This window comes from Patagioenas fasciata, chromosome 26, assembly GCF_037038585.1.
Source record: "Patagioenas fasciata isolate bPatFas1 chromosome 26, bPatFas1.hap1, whole genome shotgun sequence".
Lineage (NCBI taxonomy): Eukaryota > Metazoa > Chordata > Aves > Columbiformes > Columbidae > Patagioenas > Patagioenas fasciata.
Genome location: NC_092545.1, coordinates 3,162,154 through 3,185,801, shown reverse-complemented (window position 1 = coordinate 3,185,801; position 23,648 = coordinate 3,162,154). Strand labels below are relative to the sequence as shown.

Here is a 23,648-nt window from a genome sequence, read left to right as displayed (position 1 = left end):
GAGGAAACGGTGGTGACACCAGCAAAGCCTGGAACAACCAGGAAAGGAGCAGGGAGGGCGGTGGTGGAGCACTGGGGCTCTGAGAAAACGCTTGTTTGGAGTACAGCGGGCGTCTGGTTGGAGCCAGCGCTGAGCAAAGCAAGCGAAGTTGCTTTTAGGAGAGATCCCACTTCAAAAGCGGAAATTCCCTTATCACGCTGCATCGGGAATGGCGAAACCACCACGAGGAGGATGGAGACGGGTCTGTGTTTTGACTTCAACCCACAGATGTGACCTTGTACTTCTATAAGCGTCTCTCATCCGCCTGGATCCCGGGGAGCTGCCGGCTGCGCATTAAACGGGACATCATCCAAAAGCAGAGACACCCAGTGCAACGGCAAGGAGGGACAGGGAGGTTTTGTGGGGGGACGGTGCGGAGCCCCCAAACCCGTTGTGGCACCGGGTCGGGTCGGAGCTGCTGCAGCAGCGCTGGGAGCAGGACTACGTGCCCGGCCAAAGTCAGACTGTGCCCAGAAGCTTCCAAAAAAAGCAGAAGAAGGGAGGAAGCACCCCTGGACATTGTCACACCGCCTCGTCACAAAGCCATGTGCCAACAAGCTGGCAGCGAGCTCCGCTCAGGCTGGGCTCACATGGCCCCGACGTGCCGCCTTCCAGCCCCCCCAGACCCCACAGCACAGATGCCAGATCCTGCTGGATCCTGGCTCTCAGCTCTCCAGGACCCGGCGCCGGACTAGATGACCTTTGAAGGTCCCTTCTAACCCAAACTATTCTCTGATCTACGACTTGCTCAAAACCCCCCCGCTCCCCAGGCCCTGGGCAGCTGCAGCCCCGTGACCGTCCCTTTTGCGTAACATTTTCCATGCTGCCGCGCCGCTTCTCCCCACGTGCTGCGCTTGCTGCAGGCGAGAAATACCAGCTGGGACACTGGAGAAGCCACGAACGGGGAGGATATGGTGAAGGAAGCCAGGGCTCGCTCTTGAAAGGGCAAGGAGAGGGATTGTACCTGCTCCCCAGCACGGGTCAGGGTGCTGAGAGGTCTGCTCCTGGCTCTGACACATTCCACCAGCACCCAGCTGCAATGGTTCCCATGCCCAGGAGCGGCCATTCCAGCCATCCTTGTAATTAAAAATATTCTCAAATATTTAAATAGATTGAAATCTTGATCCCGGGGCAGGCAGCCAGGTCCAGTTTTTGGGTGTACGTGCACCGGGAGGGCAGAGCACATGGCACGTAGGACGGCTCTGGGTGCAGGGACACCTCTGTACTTAAAGGGGGATTATAGGAAAGACGGGGACAGACTTTTGAGCAGGGTCTGTTGTGATAGGACAAGGGGTGATGGTTTTAAACTAAAGGAGGGAGATTTAGGCTGGATGTAATGAAATTGTTGTCCCTGAGGGTGGTGAGAACCTGGCCCAGGGTGCCCAGAGAGGTGGTGGATGAACCAACCCTGGAGACATCCCAGGCCAGGCTGGACGGGGCTCTGAGCAACCTGAGCTGGTGAAGATGTCCCTGTCATGGCAGGGGTGGCACTGGGGGAGCTGGGAAGGTCCCTTCAACACAAACCATCCTGTGATGCCGGTGACCCCCCAGGGACTCAGGAGGTGCTGTCACCACCCCCCAGACCTCACTGAGATGTTACCAGCAAACACCCACCCAAACTGGCTGGTGACACAGACCTTCAGCTGGTCACCTTGTCCTTGCCTTGGGAGACCCGTGAAGGTGCCGATGCTTGAGCAACCCCAGCACTGAGCAGCTCCAGCCAGCGGGACCCACCAGCCCAGGGACTCATCCCAGGGTCAGCTCCGGCTGCTCGGGACTCCCTGTCCCCCCATCCTTCAGCAGCCAGGACCCCCCATCAGCTTCCAGCACCAGTAGGTCCCAGGTGGCATCCACATCCCACTGCGCACCAGTGGGCAGGGGGCGATGCCACAGGGACCGCAGCAAAGCTCCTTCCCAAAGCACCACGCTAGGAGAGGAGACGCACGGAAATTTCCCATATGGATGCGAAACAAGCTGGTTTTTGGGTTGAGGAGCAAGTTGAAGCCCAAAACAGGAATGTGCCCGGCCGGGAGGGTGCCGCACATCGGGCAGAAAGGCCGTATTGTGAGAAGCGAGTCCGGAGATCCCCGTCCCCTCCCACGGCCCTCGTGGCTCTGGCTGGCACCGCTGCCCCTCCGCGCTAATGACGTCTGACGAGCCGGACCCGTGACCGTCCGTGTCCTGCCAGGAAGGGCACGCGAGGGCTCGCTCCCACCCTCCCTCCCACTGGTGGGAACTGGGAGCCCCTCCGGTCCCAGCACAGAGGGAGGATGAGACCTGTCCCCACGCTAAGCCTCACTCAGCAGAAGCAGGATGAAGCCACCCCAGGAGTGAAGGTGGCCATGGGTGCATGGATTTTGGCAGCACCGCAAGGACGGGTGGCCCCAGCCCTCCTGGCACACATTGGCACCTCCAAGACCTCCCCATCGCTCATTCCCCGTCTCACGGTACCTGTCCCGTCGGGGGTGGATCTCACAAAGGTGGGCAGCATCTTCACCGAGGCGGTGGGGTTGGTGTCTGCTCCCAGCCCCTTCTCCATCTCCTTCCCGAAGCGCTGCGACACCTCCTGGAGGGTCTCCTCGGAGAGACGCATGTCGTAGAGGTACTTGTCAATCTGAAAGGTGGAGATAAAGCCAAAAAGTCAGCTGGAGAGTTTGGGACATGGGCACGACCACCGTGACACACTCAGGGCAGTGTTGAGCCCTCCTCGTGTGTCTGCCAGGGCTGATGCAAGAAGCAGGAGTGGGTGTTGACCCAGCCGAGAGCAGGACACGGCTGTGCCAGCACATCGCCCGCCCGGCACAGCCGGCACAGCCGCGGCAGCTGATCTCCTGGCGCTGATAACGCGCACCGGCCTCCGGCACCTTGTCCCATGCATCGGGGCCGCCCTGCACAGAGCTCACCAAACGCCACCCGCGCCCTCCTCAGCGTCCCCGGCCCCAACAGTGCTGGAAACACCAAACCCCGAGGAGCTCCTGCTGCTCTGCAGCATCTTCACCCAAACAGGTTGCGACAGAAGCAGGACCCAAACTCAACCACCTTCCCTGCCATGAGTCAGGAGGTTGATGCCGGAGGTTTTCCAACTGCAGAGCCCTTCCCGCACCGCGGCGGCAACGTGCGTCGACCTTGACCCCCAGGGCCGCTTCCTACGTGAGGGATGCTTGGCCGGAATCCACTGCCCATTCATCCATTGCCCGCTGAGATCACCCCTACGACGGGTTACGTGGCCAAGAGCTGCTCAACCCCCTTGAGCAAACAACACCGTGTGACACCAGTGGGTGCCACGGCCAGAAAGGGGAGAAATCCACCCCCCTGCTCCTGGCAATCGGTTATCCCCTTATGCTGAGGCTGGGACATGCCTGGCTCCTTCTAAATGGCCTCAAAGCATCTTCTCTTCCCTGGAAAAGGCACAAAAAAGCTCCTCCCTGACACATCCATAAGCGCTGTGCGTGTTCCCACAGCCTGGCCGGAGCAGGGAAGGGAATTGGAGAGGTGGACAGACTGCCAGCTGCCAAACTGGGCCCTGTTTCAATTAACTTCACTTAAAATTAATTAAAGGGCAGCTGCAAGCCCTGAGAAGTCAAGAGGAAAACTCCACCCAGTTAGCTCACCTGTCTGTAGGCACGTAACATCAGGTCACCAGAAATCAAGCACGGATTTTCTTTTATAGGGCTACGCTATAGGAAACGGGCATTTTGTGGGCGAGTAATAGCCAAGCGCCCCGGCGTGACCTCGCGCACGGCCGCGGCTGCCGGGACCCTGGGCTGAACCAAACACCTCTGCTGTGGTTTCGCCGCCTGCGTGTCCGGCTTGGGGTGCTCGGCGTGGCCTTTCCCCAACCCCGGCTCCGCTGGGAATTTGGAAGCCGAGTCCCTAGTTGCTCCATTTGCTGTGGCGAGGTGGGAGGATGGAGGGGAGCCCGACCGAGACGCTTTATTCCTTGGGGAATGGGATGGGTAAAACCTCCCCATGATTGCTTCCAGCTCTTTCCCATTAACCGGGAGCAGGCAGGCGGGAGGGAAAGGACAAGGAGAAGGAAAGCTGGAGGTTTCCCAGTACCGGCTGTTTACCTGCTCCTCCCTACCCACCCCGGCAGCGGGAAGACAAACACTCCCCTCCTTGCCCTCCTGTTTGCTTTCGCTTGCTGAGAATTGCCGCGGTTCCCGGCACAGGGACGCGGTCACTGCCCAGGTCACCTCCACCCTCCTCCTCCTCCTCCTCCAGACCCCGGTGTGCAACAGCATCAGTGTGCAACAGCTGCCCCTTATATCGACTGTCTGGATTTTTGCACAATTGTCCACGAGGTAGCTTGAAAGCTACGTCGTTGGAACTGAAAGAAACGGTGTGAGAGAAGATCAGAATTTTCACCATCTTTAATAAACGCCTGTTTGACTTGTAAGCACTTTTTCTATCTTCTAAATACACGTGCCCTGGTGTCCCAGCAGTTTTGAGTACGTTGTTGGCCAATACAAATGCCCTCCATGCTCATACTACAGCAGCAACTAATGTATCTGCCTCAGGTGGATTTGCTGCTACTAACTTTGGTGTAAGTCGACTTTATTTTCTAATAGAATACTACTCCTCATATTTTTATTTTTCCTAATATATGATACCATATTAACTTCCTCCCCCAGCCCCAGGGAGGGAAACCTCCCGTTATCAGTCAACACCATCAACCCAGGACAGACGCCATGGACCCAGGACGGATGCCATCAACCCAGGACAGATGTCATGGACCCAGGACAGACACCATGGACCCAGGACAGATGCCATCAACCTAGGACAGACACCATGGACCCAGGACAGACACCATCAACCCAGGACAGACACCATGGACCCAGGACAGACGCCATCAACCCAGGACAGACACCATGGACCCAGGACAGACACCATGGACCCAGGACAGACACCATGGACCCAGGACAGACGCCATCAACCCAGGACAGACACCATGGACCCAGGACAGACACCATGGACCCAGGACAGACACCATGGACCCAGGACAGATGCCATGGACCCAGGACAGACACCATCAACCCAGGACAGACACCATGGACCCAGGACAGACGCCATCAACCCAGGACAGACACCATGGACCCAGGACAGGTGCCATCAACCCAGGACAGACGCCATGGACCCAGGACAGACGGCCCAGCCCTGTTTCTCAGCTGTTCGGCAGATATAGCGTTATCCCGGCTTACAGGGGCCTTTCACAACCTCCCCGGCGCCACCGACCTGCCCTGGGGACAGAGGGGACCTCAGCCAGGCCCCGGCTCCGCTCCAGCAGCATCTGACTAGGCTGGGGGTGACAATTAGAGACAAACCCGGCCCAGCAGCGCTGTGACACCTTCCCTCGCTGGACTGCATGGTCAGGGGTCCATGGACCATGGTGAGCGGGGACGGGGTCCCAAGGAGGTGTCCCCATCCCAGCGTCGCCTGGCACAAACCCCTGTACTGCTGCTGTGACTCTGCTGCCCAACACCTGGCTTTGCTCGCTTTTTTGTCTCATCCCAGCAAAAGTGGGTGTTTTGGACGCTCAAAAAGCCGCCGTGTTTGCTCCTCGGCTCCTGCCCAAGGCCCAGGGCGGTGAAGATGCTGCGTGCAGGACCTGCCAGCCCCAAAACCCCAGCCCGGGGAGCCAGCGTGGAGGCGTCACCTCCGTCCTCCGGGACAGGCACCGCTCGGCACGTTCCCCATGTCCTCCAGGCTGCAGCGCACCAGGAATAACCAGCAGCCCGAGAAACAGGGTGACCTTCTGCTAATCTCCAAAGCCCTTTAAGACCTGGATCATCTCCTGTGGCCGCAGCTCAGGCGGGTCAGGGCGTCCCAGGGGCAGCTCAGCCCCTTCCCACTGAGACCACCCTGGGGGGCACCGGCCCCCCAATAGAGCCACCACCCCCCCCAAGCACCTCCTTGCACCCCAAACCATAGCAAAGATCTGCTAAGACAGGGGAATTAGTCTGCGGCACCGAAGCATGAGTGAATATCTTCATATCTTTCAAGACAAACAACTTTCTGGGTTGTTTAACCTTTTTTAAGATCATTGCTAATTCCAAATAAACAAAGTCACCAGGCTGGGATCCGGAACGGGGCAATTGAACTTCTGGAAACCTTCCATTCTAAATAATAGTGTTTACCCGAGGAAATCTAAACTGAGCGGAGAAGGAACAGATCGAAGCTGGGAAGCGCTGGGTGTGCGCAGCCAAGGACGGGCGCTCGGGGCAGGACGTTTTGTTAAAGAACCAGATTGCGAGAGCCGCCGTGGGCAGAACGACTTCAATGCGTGATTTTTTATTCTCCTTTTAACTGAAACTGAGCAAATCCGCATCTCCTGGCTCAGGACTGTGTCCAAAGGCTCGGCTGATTTCCAGCCCGGGTGCTGAGGACGTGCCCGCCATCGCCCGTCCCGGCTGCGCGGCCACCGTTGGGCAACGTCCACCCGCCCCGAGGCTGAAGAAACCTCGAGTTGCCCAATTTTTGCTGGAAGCCAAGTGAGCTGTGCTGTGCCAAGCCGAGCTTAAAGCACCCCAAAAGCCAGGTCTGCCTTGGCAATGACAGTCACAACCCACAGCTCGGCCACCAGCACCACAGCTGGATGATGCCCTTTTGCCTCAAGACTTCTCTTAATCCTCCCAACCACCCTAAGGGGTTGGTTCTGCAAATATATTAACCTGTGAGTAGCTTCGTTCCAACACTATGCCACTGTCCATGGAGAAAAATGATTAATTCCTAAGCTTATATGTTTGCAAGATGTTTCCCATCAACGCAGCTACTTGCAAAAGTGGAAAAACAGTCCCTGACAGATCTGTTCTGTGTCACTGTCCCCAGTGAATGGTGGTAGAATGACTCAGAATGGCTCGGAACAGCTCACGGGGACAGTGGGGACCCTCTTCCCCATCACTCGGGGGGACGTGGGGCAGGATTGCTCTGGGTGATGGAAACTACAGCCCGACAGCGGCTTCCGGAGAAACGCAACCGCTTCCTGCCCAGCAAAGGGTGTCGGGGAAGGGGAAGGACTGGGGGTGGTTTATTTTCACGCAATAAAGTCTCCACATCTTCCTTGTTCATGATCCTTGGCCCTGTGAAGGGGAAGCTGCTCCTCTTGAGTTGAAGTTTTGCTCTGAGTCTCTTTGCAAAGCCACGTGTCTGACGAGAACCAGACCGGGGACGAACATTTCCAGTCCCTATAGTTTTCAGCCAGATGTGCTTAATTTCAGCAGCGTAACACTGGAAGAGCTTAGCTGCTTTCTGGGCTGGATTCTTTACCTTTCTGGCAACAGAAACTCAATTATTTGTTGTGTACGAGAACAACAGAGAGATGTTCGACTTCACAGAAGGCTTGAGCGCTTCTAACCCACGAGTGTGTGGAGTCAATCCTCTCTCCAGGGTAATCTCTGCCTGAAATTACGTTGTCTTTAGGTTACTTCCCTCCCTAGCTCAGCTTTGAACTTAAAACACGCTGCTTTTTAAAAAGGCCACTCTAGTTTTTCAGTATTTCAGAGGGGGATGCTGTGCAAGCCCAGGGCGAGCGGGCGCCCGTGCCCCAGTCCTGCCCAGACCCACAGAACACGATGGACTCGGGGAAACTGAGGCAGGGGGACTGAGTCACCGAGATCGCAAAGTGAAGCTGGGAAAGCATCCAGCACGGAGAGCGTTTTGTTTCCTGGCCGGGGACCGTCACCTGGCACGCTCTTTGCAACTTTTATTGCAAAGGGATGGGCGCCGCAGGACGGACCCGTCCGTACCGAAAGCCGGCGCTCCGTGTCCCTGTGTCACCGCGCCGTTACTCAGCGTGGGGAACCAGCTCATCCCCTTCCCCGACCTCCCCGCCTTGGGTGACACAGGACGGGGCTGCACCCACCTCCCGCAGCCCTGACCCCGCAGCACCCACGTCCTGGGCTGCTATTGAGGGCTCGGCGCCGAATTAAACCCCACGTGCCCTCCTCGCTGCAGCCAAGCCTCTGATGACACACGCCTGGAGTCATCTTGAACCCGAGTGAGTCAGATGGTTTCCTGCTCGGCCGGTTCCTCCCCGTCCTCATCCCCCCGCCCCAGGACAGCAGCTGAACCCCACGCCGGAGGTGGAGCTGGGCACCCATGGTGAAGAAGTCACGCTGCAGAGCATCAGCGGCGGCCGGGACCCACCCTCGGGTGACCCCACTGCTCCACTAAAGCCCAGTTTAACCATGAAAACGTTCTGGTTTGCAGCTCAGGAGTCAGAGATGTCAAACTGGTCCCGCTCCCACCGGCCCCGAGCAGCCCCCACCAGCCTCCACAACACCACTTTCTCTCTTGGTATCTGAGGCGGCATCGCCCTCGGATAATGCTGGATCAGAAATCCACGCAGGCACCGAGAGCCCCTCGGAGCATCCCCATTTCCCTGGGGACACTGAGGCAGCAGCCAGGGCAGTGACAAGCTGGGGATGTGTGATGACTTCCCCGAAGGCACCAAGGACACGGGAAAGGCCGTCCCGCCCTTGACCTTAACAGAGAAGCTGTTAAGTTGGTTTCCAGGAATTCGCGTCCCTCCCACAGCCTGCGAGACACAGCCAGGGAGCCACGGGCTGGGTAAAACTAATCCCTCAGCAAAGGAAAACCAAAATAAAACCGAGGAAAACCTGTCCCTGCCTGGGAACGGCGGCAAACACAGGGAAATTAACTCCATCCCCAGCTTTTCCGTGTTACAAAGGATGAGGAGGAAGAGCCTGGTTATTTAGCTCATTCACCTCCCATCGCATGACGAGGTGCAGGGAGCAGGGAAGCCGGAGTGAGCCGGCACATCCCAAGGGAACGCGGTTCATCGGCGGCAAACTTTCAAGCCAGGATCTCAAAGGACGCTGCTGAGGTTAATTAAAGTTTGCACAATCCCTTGGGGGTTAGATAAGTCAGACCTGCAACCCACGTCGCAGCTGGGCAAGCGAAGGGCAGGAGGAATTTGGGGCCGTATGTGACAACCCAAATGGGCAGCAGAGCAGGTAAAGCTGCTCCATGTCAAGAACGGGGAGAAAAAACCTATTTTGGGGTCTGTTTTGAAGGGCCTCATGTGGATAGAGCCTGGGTTTGAGAAAATAAGTAAATCACAGCTTTCCAAGAATTTCAGCCCCTGTGCCGGGGACTCCCCCCTTCCTTGCCGGGGAAGATTCATAAGCCAGGAATAATGTTTGCATCCATGGTGGGAGCATCCAGCTGGGAAGCCCAGCTGCTTCCCCGCTTCTCCCCCCTCCGGAGGCTGCACCAACCCCAGGTTTGCCTTCCCCGGAGGATTCACAGGCATTTGTTCAAAAATAACCGAGGGAAAACGCAGTTGTGGCAGCGACTGTTGGGCCGGGAGGGCAGCGCCATCTCCCACACCAGCCAGAGCCCCGGACGGCGGCTCCTGGGTATCTTCCCCACACATACGCACACAAATCTCAACAACTCGTTTTGTTCGAGCTTCGGAGCCGGGAGGAAAACGAAGCCGATTCCCGAGGCTTCGCACACCCTTTTCCCATGGGGCGATGAAGCCGAATACCTCAAACCAGAACCTTTCCCCTCCATTATTTCCAGCTCCCGATAAGGAACTCGTGAGCTGCCCGGCGCCCGAGCGGCAGCAGCCGCTGGCCTATTTCTGCCGTCGGGTTACACAACCCCTTCCCGCGGATTTGGCTGTTGCACAACCCAGGACACTCGAGCGGAGGGAGAAGCTGAGCCCCTATTTCCTTACAGATTGCTCTGCGTTGGGAAGTTATTTCTATGTACTTTGTTTATTGGGTTGCTGGGTTGGTTTTTTTTTAATGTTCTCTCTTGTTTTGCTTCCTATTTAACGCAGGCAAAAGGCCAACGTGGCAAGTTTTGTTTCTCATCGGCTTCTCCGGCGTTAGGCGATGGAGCGAGCCGGGGCTCTCTGCGGCCCTCTGGTTTACACTTTGCCTTTTATTAAGGGGACATTCGCAAATCCTGACCCCCTGCACATCTGGGCACTGTGATCTTGGTAACAGGAACCACTGCACAACCTCAGCACACAGAGCTGAAACCTCTGCTGTATCCTCAGATGCCCCAAACTCCGGAGGAAGAGTCTGAGCCTTCATGTTGTCCCCCAGCCAGCATTCTTTTTCCAGGAATCATTTAACACTTGCTGTTTGGAGCTTGAACGCTGTCCTGACCAAATACAGGCCGGCTGCTTTCCACTCACATTTTTCAAGTGCCTGAACTCCTGAATTCCTGGTGACAAACGCTCCAAGCATCCCAACGGGACTGTCATCTGCAGTCCAGGAACATTCGCAGTCTGGTCCTTCAGGACCGGTAAATTAAGGTGGAGGAGAAGGCAAGGGGGTGGTTTCTACCCTATCAGTGCAGGAGATGGGGGGCACAGCCTGGGGAAGGGCAGCCCGAGGGGCACCCCCGGCTCACCCCGCGGTGGGGGACACGGTCGGGGACAAGGTTTGGAGGTGGGGGAGCAATGGGGGTTCCCGCCGAGGGGCTGAAGGTGCCGGTTCCGGGCGATGCTCCGCGGATGCTCCGCGGCGGGAAGCGGCGACACGTGGTGGCCCCGGGGGGCCGAATCCCGCGGGGGCGGCCGGGGAGGGGAGCGGAGACACGAGGCGCGCTCACACACACGCACACACACACGCACACACACACACACACGCACACACACACATACACACGCACACACACACACACACACACACGTCCCCCTTCCTCCTCCTCCTCCCGCCGCCGGCCCGCGGGGGGCGCCCGGCCACGCGTGGTCCCGCAGCCGCCTCGGCACGTACCGCACGGCGGCCCCGCCGGGGCCACAGCGGCCACCCCGCCGCCCCCCGCTCGCTGCCCCCGCTCCCCTTTTGCTTTCGCGTTTTTCTCCTTTCGCTCCCTCCCCCCCGCGCTTCTTTTCTTTTTACTTTTTTCTCCGTTTTCCTTTTCTTTTTCATCTCCCCCTTTTTTTATTTCTTTCCTACTCTCCTTTTTCATTTTTCCTTTCAGTTCCCCTTTTTCATTTTTCCTTTTTTGTTCACTTTTTCCTTTTTCCTTTTTATTTTTCCCCCTTTCTCTTTTTTTTTATTAAACTTTTCCCTCCTCTCCTTTCCCTCCCTTTTTCCCTTCCTCTTTTTCCTTTCCCCTTGTTTCTCTTTTTTTCCTTCTTTCCCTTTTCTTCCTACTTTTTTCCCCCCTTTTTCTTTTTCCTCCTTTTTTTTCTTCCACCCCCCTCACCCCCCAACTTCTCCCCGGCCCTTTTTTCCCGCGCTTCCCCCCCGTCCCGCCCCTCACCTTCTGCGCCTGGTCATGGTTGAGCTCGGTGAAGAAGTAGGCGAGGAGGTGGGAGGCGATCATGGTGCGGAGCGGCGCGGAGCGCTGCGCACCGCGGGACTCGCCGCGACAATGTGGCTCATTGAGGAGGTTCCCCCGGCCCACGAGTGACGCGACGCCGCGGCGGCTCCTGATTGGCTGAACAGCGAGGGTGTGTGACCGGCGTGAAGGGGGGGGGACCTGGCGCTAGGGGGCGCTCTAGGGAGGGGGGGAATTGGGGGGAGAACGGGGGGGGAATGGAAAGGGAATGGGGGATGAATGGGGAGGGAATGGGGAGGGGGAATGGAAAGGTAATGGGGGATGAATGGGGAGGGAATGGGGAGGGGGAATGGAAAGGTAATGGGGGATGAATGGGGAGGGAATGGGGGTGGGTGAATGGGTGGGGAATGGAAAGGTAATGGGGGGAATGGGGAATGAATGGGGAGGGAATGGGGGGGGAATGGGGGGTTGAGTGAAGGCTGAATAGGGGGGTGAATGGGGAGGAATGGGGGGGAGAACAGAGAGTGAATGGGGGGGGCAATGGGAGGGAATGGAGGTGGCTGAATGGGGAGGGAATGGAAAGGAAATGGGGGGGAACGGGAGGGGAATGGGAAGGAATGGGGGGGAGAACAGGAAGGGTATGGAGGTAAATGGGGGAGAGTATGGGAGGGAATGGGGGTGGATGAATGGGGAGGGAATGGAAAGGAAATGGGGGCAATGGGGGATGAATGGGGAGGGAATGGGGGGTTGAATGAGGGTGGAATGGGGGGCGAATGGGGAGGAATGGGGGGGAGAACAAGGAGTGAATGGGGAGGGAATGGGGGGTTGAATGAGGGTGGAATGGGGGGCGAATGGGGAGGAATGGGGGGGAGAACAAGGAGTGAATGGGAGGGAATGGGAGGGAATGGAGAGGAAATGGGGGGGAAATGGGAGGGAATGAGAGGGGAGAACAGGGAGGGTATGGGGGGGAATGGGGGAGGAACGGGAGGGAATGGGAGTGGGTGAATGGGGAGGGAATGGAAAGGGAATGGGGGGGTGAATGGGGGGGAATGAGGAGATTAATGGGGGGGAATGGGAGGTAATGGAGGCAAGAACGAGGAGGGAATGTGGGTGGAATAGGGAGGGAACGAGGGGGGAAATGGCAGGGAATGGGGAGGGAACAGGTGAGTGCATGGGGGTGAATGGGGGAGTGCAGGGGGGGGTGGGACTAAATGGGGAATGGGACTGAATAGGATGGGGCAGTGAATGGGGGGCAGGTGAATGGGGGAGTAAATTGGGGGAATAAAAGTGAACAGAATGGGTGAACTGGTGTGAGGTGCCAGGTTTATGAGGGGTGAACAGGATCTCGAGGGGAGGGGGGGGTCAGTGCAAGGGAGATGAGTGTGAACTGATGTGGGGGCTGTGGGTACATGGCGGGGGGTGAGGGCCTATGGGGGGTGTATGTGCATGCACCGGGGTGTACTGGGGGGTGCATGGGGTCTTGGATATGGGGGTATGAACAGGATCTCACTGAGGGGCATGGGGAGGAGGAGTGAGGGCGGCCTGGGGGGTCAGTGTGTGCACTGGGGGGGATGTGCATGAACTGGTGTGGGGTGCGCACACAGGGGGCGGTGGATGCCTTTTGTGTGGGGTGTGCAGGGTGGGGGGGCTGTGTGCACACTGGCACGTGTGCACCCGGGGGGGTCACACAGCAGCATGCGTGGTGTCTGTACACACAGCGCCGTGTGTCCGTGCCCGCACTGGTGTGTGTTGGTGCCTGCACTAGTGTGTCGCTGCCCACACCCAGGGCCGTCCCCGGTGTCTGTGTGTGCCGCCGTGTGTCCTGCAGATGCCCCGCGCTGCGTGTGTGCGCGGTCACGTGCGCCTCAACGTGTGCGCCCGTGTGCACCCGTCACTCCGCATCCGTCAGCGCACGGCCCGTGGGGCTCCAACGCCTGCGTGCGTGTGAACCGCTCCTTGTGCACCGCTCATCGTGCACGGGGAAGGGCTGGGGGGAAATGTTCAGCACACCCTGAGCTTTGCGAAAGGCCAATGGTACCTGGGGTGGGTTAGAAGGGGGTGGTCAGTAGGTCAAAGAGGTTCTCCTGCCCCTCTGCTCTGCCCTGGGGAGACCACACCTGGAATATTGTGTCCAGTTGTGGCCCCTCAGCTCCAGAAGGACAGGGAACTGCTGGAGAGAGTCCAGCGCAGCCACCAAGATGCTGAAGGGAGTGGAGCATCTCCCGTGTGAGGAAAGGCTGAGGGAGCTGGGGCTCTGGAGCTGGAGAAGAGGAGACTGAGGGGGGACCTCATTCATGTTCACAGATATCTAAAGGGGCAGTGTCAGGAGGATGGAGCCAGGCTCTTCTTGGTGACAGCCAGTGACAGGACAAGGGGCAATGGGTGCAAACTGGAACACAGGAGGTTCCACTTAAATTTGAGAAGAAACCTGTTCATGGTGAGGGTGTCAGAGCCTGGCCCAGGCTGCCCAGGGAGGTTGTGGAGTCTCCTTCTCTGCAGACATTCAAACCCGCCTGGACACCTTCCTGTGGAACCTCAGCTGGGTGTTCCTGTTCCATGGGGGATTGCACTGGATGAGCTTTCCAGGGCCCTTCAACCCCTCACATTCTGGGATCCTGTGCAACGTCTCCCCGCGTTACCCCAGGGAGAGGCCGGGATCTGCCTCCACCATCCCGCCATCCTCACCACCCCCAGCTCCCCTCTCCTGCTCCACCTGTGGCTGTGGGGCCACACGAAGCCCCTCGCCGGGCGCTGCCGGAGCCGTACGAGGCCGGTGGCACGTCCTGCGCCCTCCGCGCCGCTCCGGCCGCCCAGCAGAGCCGGTCCCAGCAGCCCTGGGGCAGGAGTTACCCAACCCGTCTGCCCGCTCCCCGCCGCGCTTTCCCAACCTGTTCGGAGCAGCTCAAGCTCTTCACGGCTTTACCTTGTAAATATTTCCTTCTAAGCGGTCATTTACATCATTTTCTTTTCTTTACAAGGAATTGAAACTCCATTTCAAAGGAAAGAGAGGGGGAGAAGCAACCAGAACGGAGCCGGAGGAGCGTGGCCAAGCCAACCCGCTGCCGGATCCCGTCCTGCCGGCCCCGGCCCAGCCAGCCCCAGTTTGACCAGGGTTTTGGTTAAAACCCCATATCAGCAGCTGATGCTTTTTAATCCTTTTCGGTGAGCCTGCGTTTCAATTCACCCTCTCATCCAGCTTTTTTTTTTTTTACTAAATACCCAAATTCTCAGTGGTTAAGATGAAATTAAAGCAGCATTTAGCCTAAAAATAACCGGGTGCATCTGTCCACCTTCCCCATCTGCTGCGGGCCCGGCTGGATGAAGGAAGCAACTGTAGTGCAGAACGAGGGCTCTGTCTCGTCCTTCTGTCCTGCTCGGTAGCTCAGTTCACCTCTGCAAAACCGGTTTATATGGGGAGATGTATTCCCCAAGACCCAATTTATTTGCCAGATAACACCCCAGTCAAGAAAAGACAGTGGGGTCGGCTCTCTGGCCTATGTATTCCTCTAAATAACACGTGCTTTTAAAGTGACTTTTTAATTTCAGATGAGTTTTTCTAACAGGTTTAGTAATTCCTTTCACGTAACAAACCTCAAAATCTAAATCTTTTCAAGTCATCCCTCCCAGCTGCTTCCTGACTTTGTATGGGCTTGTAATAATCTATCGGCATTTAATGCCGCGTTCCTGAGCAAAAGGAAATGGGCTGATTGCAGGGATTGAAGCTACAAACGGCTCTAATTTCTCTAATGCGATTCTTTAAAGGCGAATGACTGCGGTAATGACAACGCCGGAGCTTGAAAGGAAGGGCCGTGCCCAGCGGCCGGAGCGGGGCCGGAGCATCCCGGGGTCCTGGGACCGGCTCTGGGTGCAACGGGGGCCAACCTGAGCCAAATCCCCCCAGAGCGCTGGGACCCCCAAAGAAGGAGCTTTGCAAACCCAACAAGGGCAATATCCCCCTTTTATGCTGGGGAAACCGAGGCACGGACTGGGAGGGGGACAGGAATTGGGAACCAGACCCGGCGCATCCCATTCCAGAGGCCGCCGTGCGGCGCGGAGCAGCCGCGATGATCCGGGCGCTGGACCCGCTCCAGGAGAAGCATTAACTCATCGCAGATCACCTGCCCCATGATTCACCGCTCCAGCGCTGCTCCACATACTTTCCAACAAGGTTTCATTTGCCACACACACACACACACATCCCAAACGAACCCATCGGCACAAGAATGACACCGGTGACCGGTTATTTACTTTGCCTGGTCACCCAACGCACCGGAAACCTTGAACTCGGGCAGACCCAGCCCTGTGTGGGGCCGGGAGCAGAAAACCGGTCCGAGAACTTTTCTTTCTTCAGCAGCCGTGGGATGGACCTTGGGGCTGAGCTGCCAAGGAACCTTTCCCTGGCTCCGTGGCCAGGAAGGAGTTTTGCCCATCCCAACGCTCCACAAAGCTGGGAGGAGAGGGGAGGATTGTACTGGTGGGAACCCATCCATCTGTCCTGCCGCTGCTCCTCTGTGGGCTCTCATAGCCACGCAGGTCACCTCCAACCCACCCATCCCAAAACACCCAGCTGCATCCCCAGCCCACCCACCCCGGGCAGCCCACCCTCCAGAGGGATCCCCGGTGGGAATGTGGACCCTTGGCTGGGTCACCCCAAGCTTGGCCCAGCCTCCCTGCCCCGCGCAGCCGGGCTAATCCCTGTTATACAGGCGGAAAAGGGAGATTAAATTAGATTAGACGCAGCCGCCTAATTTTAGCTTCCTCGCGTGTCACGGGTGCTCTGGTGCTGCCGTCGCTCCCCCGAACCGCACGCACCCCCAAAGGCACCAGCCAGCACGGGGGGAACCCGGATGGGTTTGGCTGGGAAGTGGTGCTCAGAGATGGGGGAGACGTGTGGGGGCACTGGAGCTCTGCCGAGAGGGGACCACTGGTGACAGCCACCCTCAGCCTTGGGAACACCTCCAGCCCTGAGCAGTGGCCCCTGCCCAGGAGGATTTTTGCAGTGGGAGCCGCAGCGTTGCCAAACCCGGTTTGCCCAGTCCCCGCCAAGCTCCTGCCGGTCCCTCTGCCTCCTGCCACGCGGCTGTGACGGGACGGTGACGTTCTGCTGCTGCCAGCCCTGGGCTCCCTCGTGGTGACACCGGATCCTGCCAGCTCCATCAAATGTCTCCTGATCCAAGGGGACATCGGATCCCCCATGGGACTGGGATCAGCCCTGTGACGTGATGGGGAGAGGAGATATCCGAGCCCCTTGTGTTTCCATGAGCTGCACTGTCTCCAAATTCCCAGCAAGGTCCCCAAGTCCTGGAGGGGATGTCAGAGCTGGCAGGAGCCCTGGAGGAGGGATGGTGCCCCAAAGGCTGTCATGGCCAAACCCGGGGAGCACTGGGGGTGCCAGGGCTGTACGGGCTCTGCACAAACCCGGCTCACCTGAGGTCAAAAGGGACCCAGGACCTTGAGTCACTGGGATGAACAAACCCCGCGTGCAGCACTTTCCCAATCGCGGCAGGAGGGGAGGTTTCTCCAGCGTCCCCGGGCGCGTTCCCAGCCACCGGCAGAGCTGGGTCACCACCACATCCCACGGCATGGGGCGAGTGCACGTCCCCAGTGCCACCAAACATGGGCTGGGACATCAGCAGGCGAGCGGCAGCGGGCAGGGACACGCTCGGTGCCACGGATTTGTCCCTCACCTGCTCCACGGGACCCTGAGCCCTGGGTGTTAGGGAGCCCGGGGGGGTTTGCAGCCCCTGTAAAGTGTGTGGGTGCCATTCCATTTCTAATCCAAAGAGTGTGAATGCTGCCCTGGGTTTTCACCCGCTGCACCAGCCTCCCGGAGCTGGTTCTCAGTAGTCCCATCCCAGAGTGTGCGGACAGCGGGGTAACCCACCACCACCCCAAAACAGCACCGGGGTAACCCACCACCACCCCAAAACAGCACCGGGGTAACCCACCACCACCCCAAAACAGCACCGGGGTAACCCACCACCACCCCAAAACAGCACCGGGGTAACCCACCACCACCCCAAAACAGCACTGGGGTAACCCACCACCACCCCAAAACAGCACCGGGGTAACCCACCACCATCCCAAAATGGCACCGGGGTAACCCACCACCATCCCAAAACGGCACCGGGGTAACCCACCACCACCCCAAAACAGCACCGGGGTAACCCACCACCATCCCAAAACGGCACCGGGGTAACCCACCACCACCCCAAAACAGCACCGGGGTAACCCACCACCACCCCAAAACAGCACCGGGGTAACCCACCACCATCCCAAAACGGCACCGGGGTAACCCACCACCATCCCAAAACAGCACCGGGGTAACCCACCACCATCCCAAAATGGCAGCGAGGTAACCCACCACCACCCCAAAACAGCAGCGGGGTAACCCACCACCACCCCAAAACGGCACCAGGGGAACCCACCACCATCCCCAAATGGCAGTGGGATAACTTGGCCATCACCCCAAGATGCCATGGCTGCATCCATCCCCATCGCGGTGCAGGGTTGGTCCTGGAGCCCCGGCCAGCAGAACGGGAGCCCGTGGGACATCCTGGGTCCCCAGGATGCTGCAGGAAGGGGCCATGGAGGTGGCAGCTGAAGGCTCAGGAGAAGCCCAGGGGTCAGATCCCAAATGCAAACCCATCCCCAGGACGTCCACCCACACTGATCCCTGCAAGATCCTCCCCACCCAGGCTGGTGGTCGGAGGAAATAACCCGAGACTCGGAGTCGATCCCCTGTCAGCCACCCCGGGCTCACAGCAAAGGCACCGCACGGCACCACGGCACCGCGGCAGAGCCACACGCGGGTGGATGCGCATCCCGACCCATCCTCTGCGCTTTGGTGAGATGCCGACAGGAGCTGTCACCAGACCAAGGAGCTGGGCAGCCTCTTACAGCCCAGGTTGATTTGGGCATCTACCTCCCACCTCTCCATAAAACCCAGCCAAAAGCAGATGGCACAACTGCTGGGCAGAGAAGGGTTAAAACCCCACTGAGCTCCAAATCTGGAGCACAAGAGGGGACCTGCAGCCGAGGGTCCCATCTCCCAGCCCTTCCTGCTGCTCGGGTGAAACGAGGAGAGGCTGGAATGGGAGAGGCTTTTCCAGGGAAACTTCCTACCGGGCAGCCCCGCACTGAATGCGATGCTCAGCATCCCACCAGGGAAACGCTGCTGTTTCCTCAATGCTCAGCATCCCGCCAGGGAAACACTGCTGTTTCCTCAATGCTCAGCATCCCGCCAGGGAAACGCTGCTGTCTCCTCAATGCTCAGCATCCCACCAGGGAAACGCTGCTGTCTCCTCAATGCTCAGCAACCCACCAGGGAAACGCTGCTGTTTCCTCAATGCTCAGCATCCCACCAGGGAAACGCTGCTGTCTCCTCAATGCTCAGCATCCTGCCATGGAAGTGCTGCTGTTTCCTCAATGCTCAGCATCCCACCGTGGAAACGCCGTTGTTTCCTCGGCAGTTCTGCGGTAGAAAAGCCGTCCCTGCCCCAGCCTGTGCCTGCCCGGCTCTCCTGGATGCAGGAGCTCACCCCGAGCAGCATCTCGCTTCCCTCCCTGCGGGCAGGACCACGTCTCCAATTCCCCGCTTGCATATTTTTCCTTAAAATCACTCCAGCAGGCAGAAAAACACCCCAAGCATCACAGCCCACCTTGCTTCGGCATCACCCAGCCTGGCTCGGGGCCAGAGGTTTGGGGAACAGCTCTCCAACACCCTTCCACGAATTCTTTCACCAGCACCCGCCCCGTGGTCCCCGCTGCCCCCAGCGACTCCCAGTCTGACAATGGGAATTGGCCTCGTGCTTCTTTGCACCGGGGCCATTGCTGTTTCTTTGCAAGGAGCAAAACAACCCTTCCAAGTCCCAAATCCAGCGAGAAAATCCCCTTACCTGGGTGAAGAGGTTGCTGTCCATCCCATCCGCTGCGTGCTCAGACGTCATCCCTGGAGCACCTGAGCCCGTTTGGTGGGACCGAGACCTTGCACCCTGTGGCGAGCCGGGACCAGGGGAGCTTTATCACCTCTGATCCCTGCGGTTGAAGGCCGTGGCGTCACCCCGAGGGCATTGGTTGGACGCTGTCAAGGTAAATCTGGGATTTCAGCGGCACCGGTGTAATCCCGGAGCTGTGGGATGAGCGCGATGGAGCTGCTCACAATCTGAGGCTTTGTGTGTGGTGCTGGTGGGTTTGGGCTCCTCCCGTCTCCCTCGCCAACACCCCCATGGACACCCCTAAGTGCCGTCCCCCTCTGCACGGCAATAAAGAGCAGCTGGATCACGGACCAGCCCACGTGTGACCCCCACGGTGTCCCCGGGTGGGGGTGGCTTGCCTTGTCCCCAGAGCAAATTTCAGCGCAGAGAGTTTGGCTGATGAATCCTCCCCCTTTTTCCCTGGGGAGGGAAAATGAAATGGGGCAGTAGTTGCTGGGGTGGGATGGATGTTGTTTGTGAGGGGTCGCTGGTGGGGGCTGGAGGTTCCTGGTGCTGCTGGGTCTGCACAGCCCCATCCTGGAAACACCCGTGGAGCGCCGGGATTGTGTCTGTGCACGTGTGTGTTGCACATGTGTGCACACGTGGGGCAGGGACACGTGGCCGCCCACCTCGCTCTTACCCAGCAAAGCACTTAATCAGGATCTGCGGGCATCTGGCACGGCAGCAGTGGCTCCTTGGTGTACGCCGAGCTTTGAGGGCCCTGGGGAACCCCAAAAAACCTGGATGGGGGGAAAAAGAGCAGGGGGAGAGCTGCTGCGGTGCCTCGCAGCCCCCCAGCCCCGCGGCTCTGTGTCCGCATCCCTGCGTGACCACGCGAGTCCCCTCTCCCCGCTGCCGGGGAGGAGCTGCCGAGCAAAGAGGGTTAAGGTTGATGAACTTTCTAATTCCCTCAGACGGAGATTATCTGGCTCGCAGCGGCAATCGGCCGTTATCCGTCATCCGGGATGGGCAGGAATTGCTGCCGGGAGGAGGGGACGGAGCCGCAGCCCCGGCGTTCCCAGTTGCAGGTGCTGCACTGTGGTGGGGCTCAAGAGAAGGTGCCAGGCTCGTTTTGGGGGAAGCAGGATCCCCGCCCAGGCTCGGGCAGCACCTGGATCTGCTGAAGGTTAAACCCAGCCTTGAAGTTTAGTCTGGCCTCTGAACGCGGCACATTCCCTTTGCAAAGTGCTGGGGAGAGTCTGACCCTGTCCCCATCCCTGTCCCCATCCTCATCTGCATCCTGGTCCCTGTCCCCACCTCATCTCCATCGGTGTCCCATCCCCATCCTTGTCCCCATCCCTGTCCTGATACTGATCCTTGTCCCCATCCCTGTCTTGGTTCCTGTCCCCATCTCATCTCCGTCTCTGTCCCCACCCTGGGCCCGGTCACCACCCCATCCCTGTTCCCATCCCTATCATGGTCTCTGTCCCTGTCCTCATCCTCATCCCTGTCCCCATCCTAGTCCTTGTCCCTGTCCCATCCCTGTCCCTATCCCCATCCCTGTCCCCATTCCATTCTTGTCCTTGTCCCTGTCTTGGTCCCTGTCTCCATTGCCATCCCCATCCCTGTCCCCATCCCATCCCTGTCCCCATCCTGCTCCCTTCCCTCTCCCATCCCCAGCCCTGTCCCCATGCCCATCTTGGTTCCTGTCCCCATCTCTGTTCTCATCCTAGTCCTTGTCCCTATCCCATCCCCATCCCTGTCCCCATCCTTGTCCTCGTCCCTGTCCTGGTCCCTGTCCTCATCACCATCCCTATCCCTCTCCCCATCCCATCCCATCCCATCCCATCGCATCCCATCCCCGTCTCCATCCCCATCTCTGTTCCCTTCCCCATCCCTGTCCTCATCCTGGTCCCTGTCCCCATCCCCATCCCCGTCCCCATCCCCTCCCTGTCCGTCTCCCCATCTCATCCCATCCCTGTCCCCATCTCCATCCCTGGGACACGTGGCTGACGGTCACAGCCCAGGACTAACGAAGACCTGGGACAGTTGCCAGGGGCAGGTGGCAGCCAGAACCCTGCCCCCCCGCGCTCACAGCCGTGATCCACTGCCCCAGCAGCGCCCGCCTGGTGCCTGGCGGAAATTGCTTTTATCTCCAGAACTCCTTGGAAGGGGAACAGCGTGGCTCTCCAGGCTGGGATCCTCCCGCTGCCGGCTTTCACAAAAAGGTTTCTTCAAGTGGGCAAGGACAAAGCGGCCTTTGTTCCCTCCTGCTCCTCTCGCTGCCGGCGCGGAGCGAACGTCACCGAGCCCCGGCACCGGCGCTTCACAACCACCCCCGGTACATCCGCACCCGGATCTCCAGGAGAAAATAAAGTAACATAAACCAAAATGGGCTGTGAGCGTTGAGCGATGGGAGATGTGCCAGGGGGCGAGTGGGGCCGGGGTGTCCATGCAGGGATTTGCCCCCTCTCAAGTCCCAGCAGGAGTTAATGACCCTTCTTATTTAACCAAACCAAGATCGTTTAATCTCCCGCCGTAATAAAGAAGGTCGGGTTGATGGGAGCCCAGCGACGCTGAGTGCCATCGCCCAGATGTTCCCACCCATCCCTGCCCAAATCCAGACCTGGCTGACAAACCCGTCATTGTGCCTCACGGATAATTCAGCTCACAGAGGGGGGCAGGACCTGCGCTTTCCCAGCGCGGGACCCCCCGGTGGGTGTCCAGGGACCGTCCCCCCTCCTGCTCTTCATTAAACCCCTTTGTAAGAGGCGGTGGAGGACACGGGCAGGATGGCGATGTCCCCAGAACGTCCCCCGGGCACCACACCAGGAACCTGCGGGCTGCAGCTCCCACAGTGTGAACAGCAGGGCTGGGTGCGCGGCAGCCTCTGGACTTTCCCTCGCAAACACCCTCCGAATTTCCGGATGGAGCGGCCGGGTGAGCTGGGAAAGCTCCACCAGGGCAAGTTCTCCGCCTGTGGCCGGAGCCCCACGATGTTTTGCTAAGATAAGGTGTTCGGGAGACGCAGATATTGACATTGCCGGTAATGTTGATGGCAGCGGGAGAGATGATTTTATGGCTTTAATGGCAGTATAAAAGCTTTTAAGGAGGCCTCACTGGCTGTATGGCCACCTGCACCCCCCATTTCCCACACTGGGAGACCCATCCTGGGTGCCTGGTGCCCATGGGAAGCAGGACAGGGGGTCCCAGTGTGGGTCGAGCTTGGACCCCCCGCCAGCTCGGGGTCAGGGACCTGCCAATGTGGCAGCACAGCCCGGAATCCGGTTGTCAACGGTGCTGCCAGTTCCTGGGAGATGGGGGCCTCGGGACAGTTTGGTGGCAGAAGGAGGGGGAGGGAAAGATGGAACCATTGGCCGCAGCTCCCGCGTCCTCTGATGCCACCGCTCAGTAAATCATCTCAACGTGTTTAATTTGGGCCAGGACCTGGCCAGCGGCCCATGGCGGTGTTCATGGGGAGCACGCAGCTGGCACGAGGACGGCGGCGCCGGGGGGAACTGATCACCTCCGAGACATCTGGGCTGTGCCAAGAACTCTGCCCTGGGGAGACCACACCTGGAATGTTGTGTCCAATTGTGGCCCCTCAGCTCCAGAAGGACAGGGAACTGCTGCAGAGAGTCCAGCGCAGCCACCAAGATGCTGAAGGGAGTGGAGCATCTCCCGTGTGAGGAAAGGCTGAGGGAGCTGGGGCTCTGGAGCTGGAGGAGACTGAGGGGGGACCTCATTCCTGGGGATCAATATGGAAAAGGGGGAGTGTCAGGAGGATGGAGCCAGGCTCTTCTTGGTGACAACCTATGGTAGGACAAAGGGCAATGGGTGCAAACTGGAACACAGGAGGTTCCACTTAAATTTGAGAAGAAACTTGTTCCTGGTGAGGGTGTCAGAGCCTGGCCCAGGCTGCCCAGGGAGGCTGTGGAGTCTCCTTCTCTGCAGACATTCAAACCCGCCTGGACACCTTCCTGTGGAACCTCAGCTGGGTGTTCCTGCTCCATGGGGGGATTGCACTGGATGAGCTTTCCAGGTCCCTTCAGCCCCCCACATTCTGGGATCCTGTGAACCACGCGTCACCGGCTGCCCCACACCAGGACCCACCGTGTCACAGCCCCGACCTTCCCCGCACCAACCCCTCGGCAGGAATTACAAACCACCGGGTCATCTTTCCAGTCTCATGATAACAACAAATGTCAGATCCCGCCAGAGCGCCGGCGCTGCCGGGTGCGATGGGTGCAGCTGGTGTGATGGAGCCACCAGCTCTGGGTACGGCCGCGGGTGCTGGGGCTTTGGGATCTGAGCTTGGCTCTGTTTCCAGCCACGCTCAGAGGGGGGAAAATAAAAGGGAAAACTGGGCACGTTTGAGCCCGAAGCGTTGGAAAAGAGCCCGTCCTGAGATGCTCCCGAACAGCCGCT

At 58.9% G+C, this 23,648-nt stretch overlaps 1 protein-coding gene and 2 long non-coding RNA genes across 3 annotated transcripts in view; 1 reads left to right on the top strand and 2 right to left on the bottom strand.

Moving 5' to 3' along the window:
* HK2 (hexokinase 2) overlaps positions 1-11,416 on the bottom strand; it is a 30,756-nt gene extending 19,340 nt beyond the window's left edge. The window contains exons 1-2 of the mRNA XM_065856587.2: positions 11,287-11,416; positions 2,491-2,653 (exon numbers count right to left, since the gene is read on the bottom strand). Of these exons, the coding sequence (XP_065712659.1) occupies positions 2,491-2,653; positions 11,287-11,349 (226 nt within the window). The 5' untranslated portion in view covers positions 11,350-11,416. The remainder of the gene's footprint in view (positions 1-2,490; positions 2,654-11,286) is intronic.
* LOC139825649 (uncharacterized) lies at positions 11,344-16,034 on the top strand. The gene is made up of 3 exons (XR_011735852.1): positions 11,344-11,476; positions 14,283-14,466; positions 15,067-16,034. It is a non-coding gene; the product is annotated as an uncharacterized lncRNA (long non-coding RNA).
* LOC139825650 (uncharacterized) lies at positions 15,934-20,514 on the bottom strand. The gene is made up of 3 exons (XR_011735853.1): positions 19,921-20,514; positions 19,203-19,387; positions 15,934-16,516 (listed from the first exon to the last, which is right to left on the bottom strand). It is a non-coding gene; the product is annotated as an uncharacterized lncRNA (long non-coding RNA).
* Positions 20,515-23,648: the final 3,134 nt, after the last annotated feature.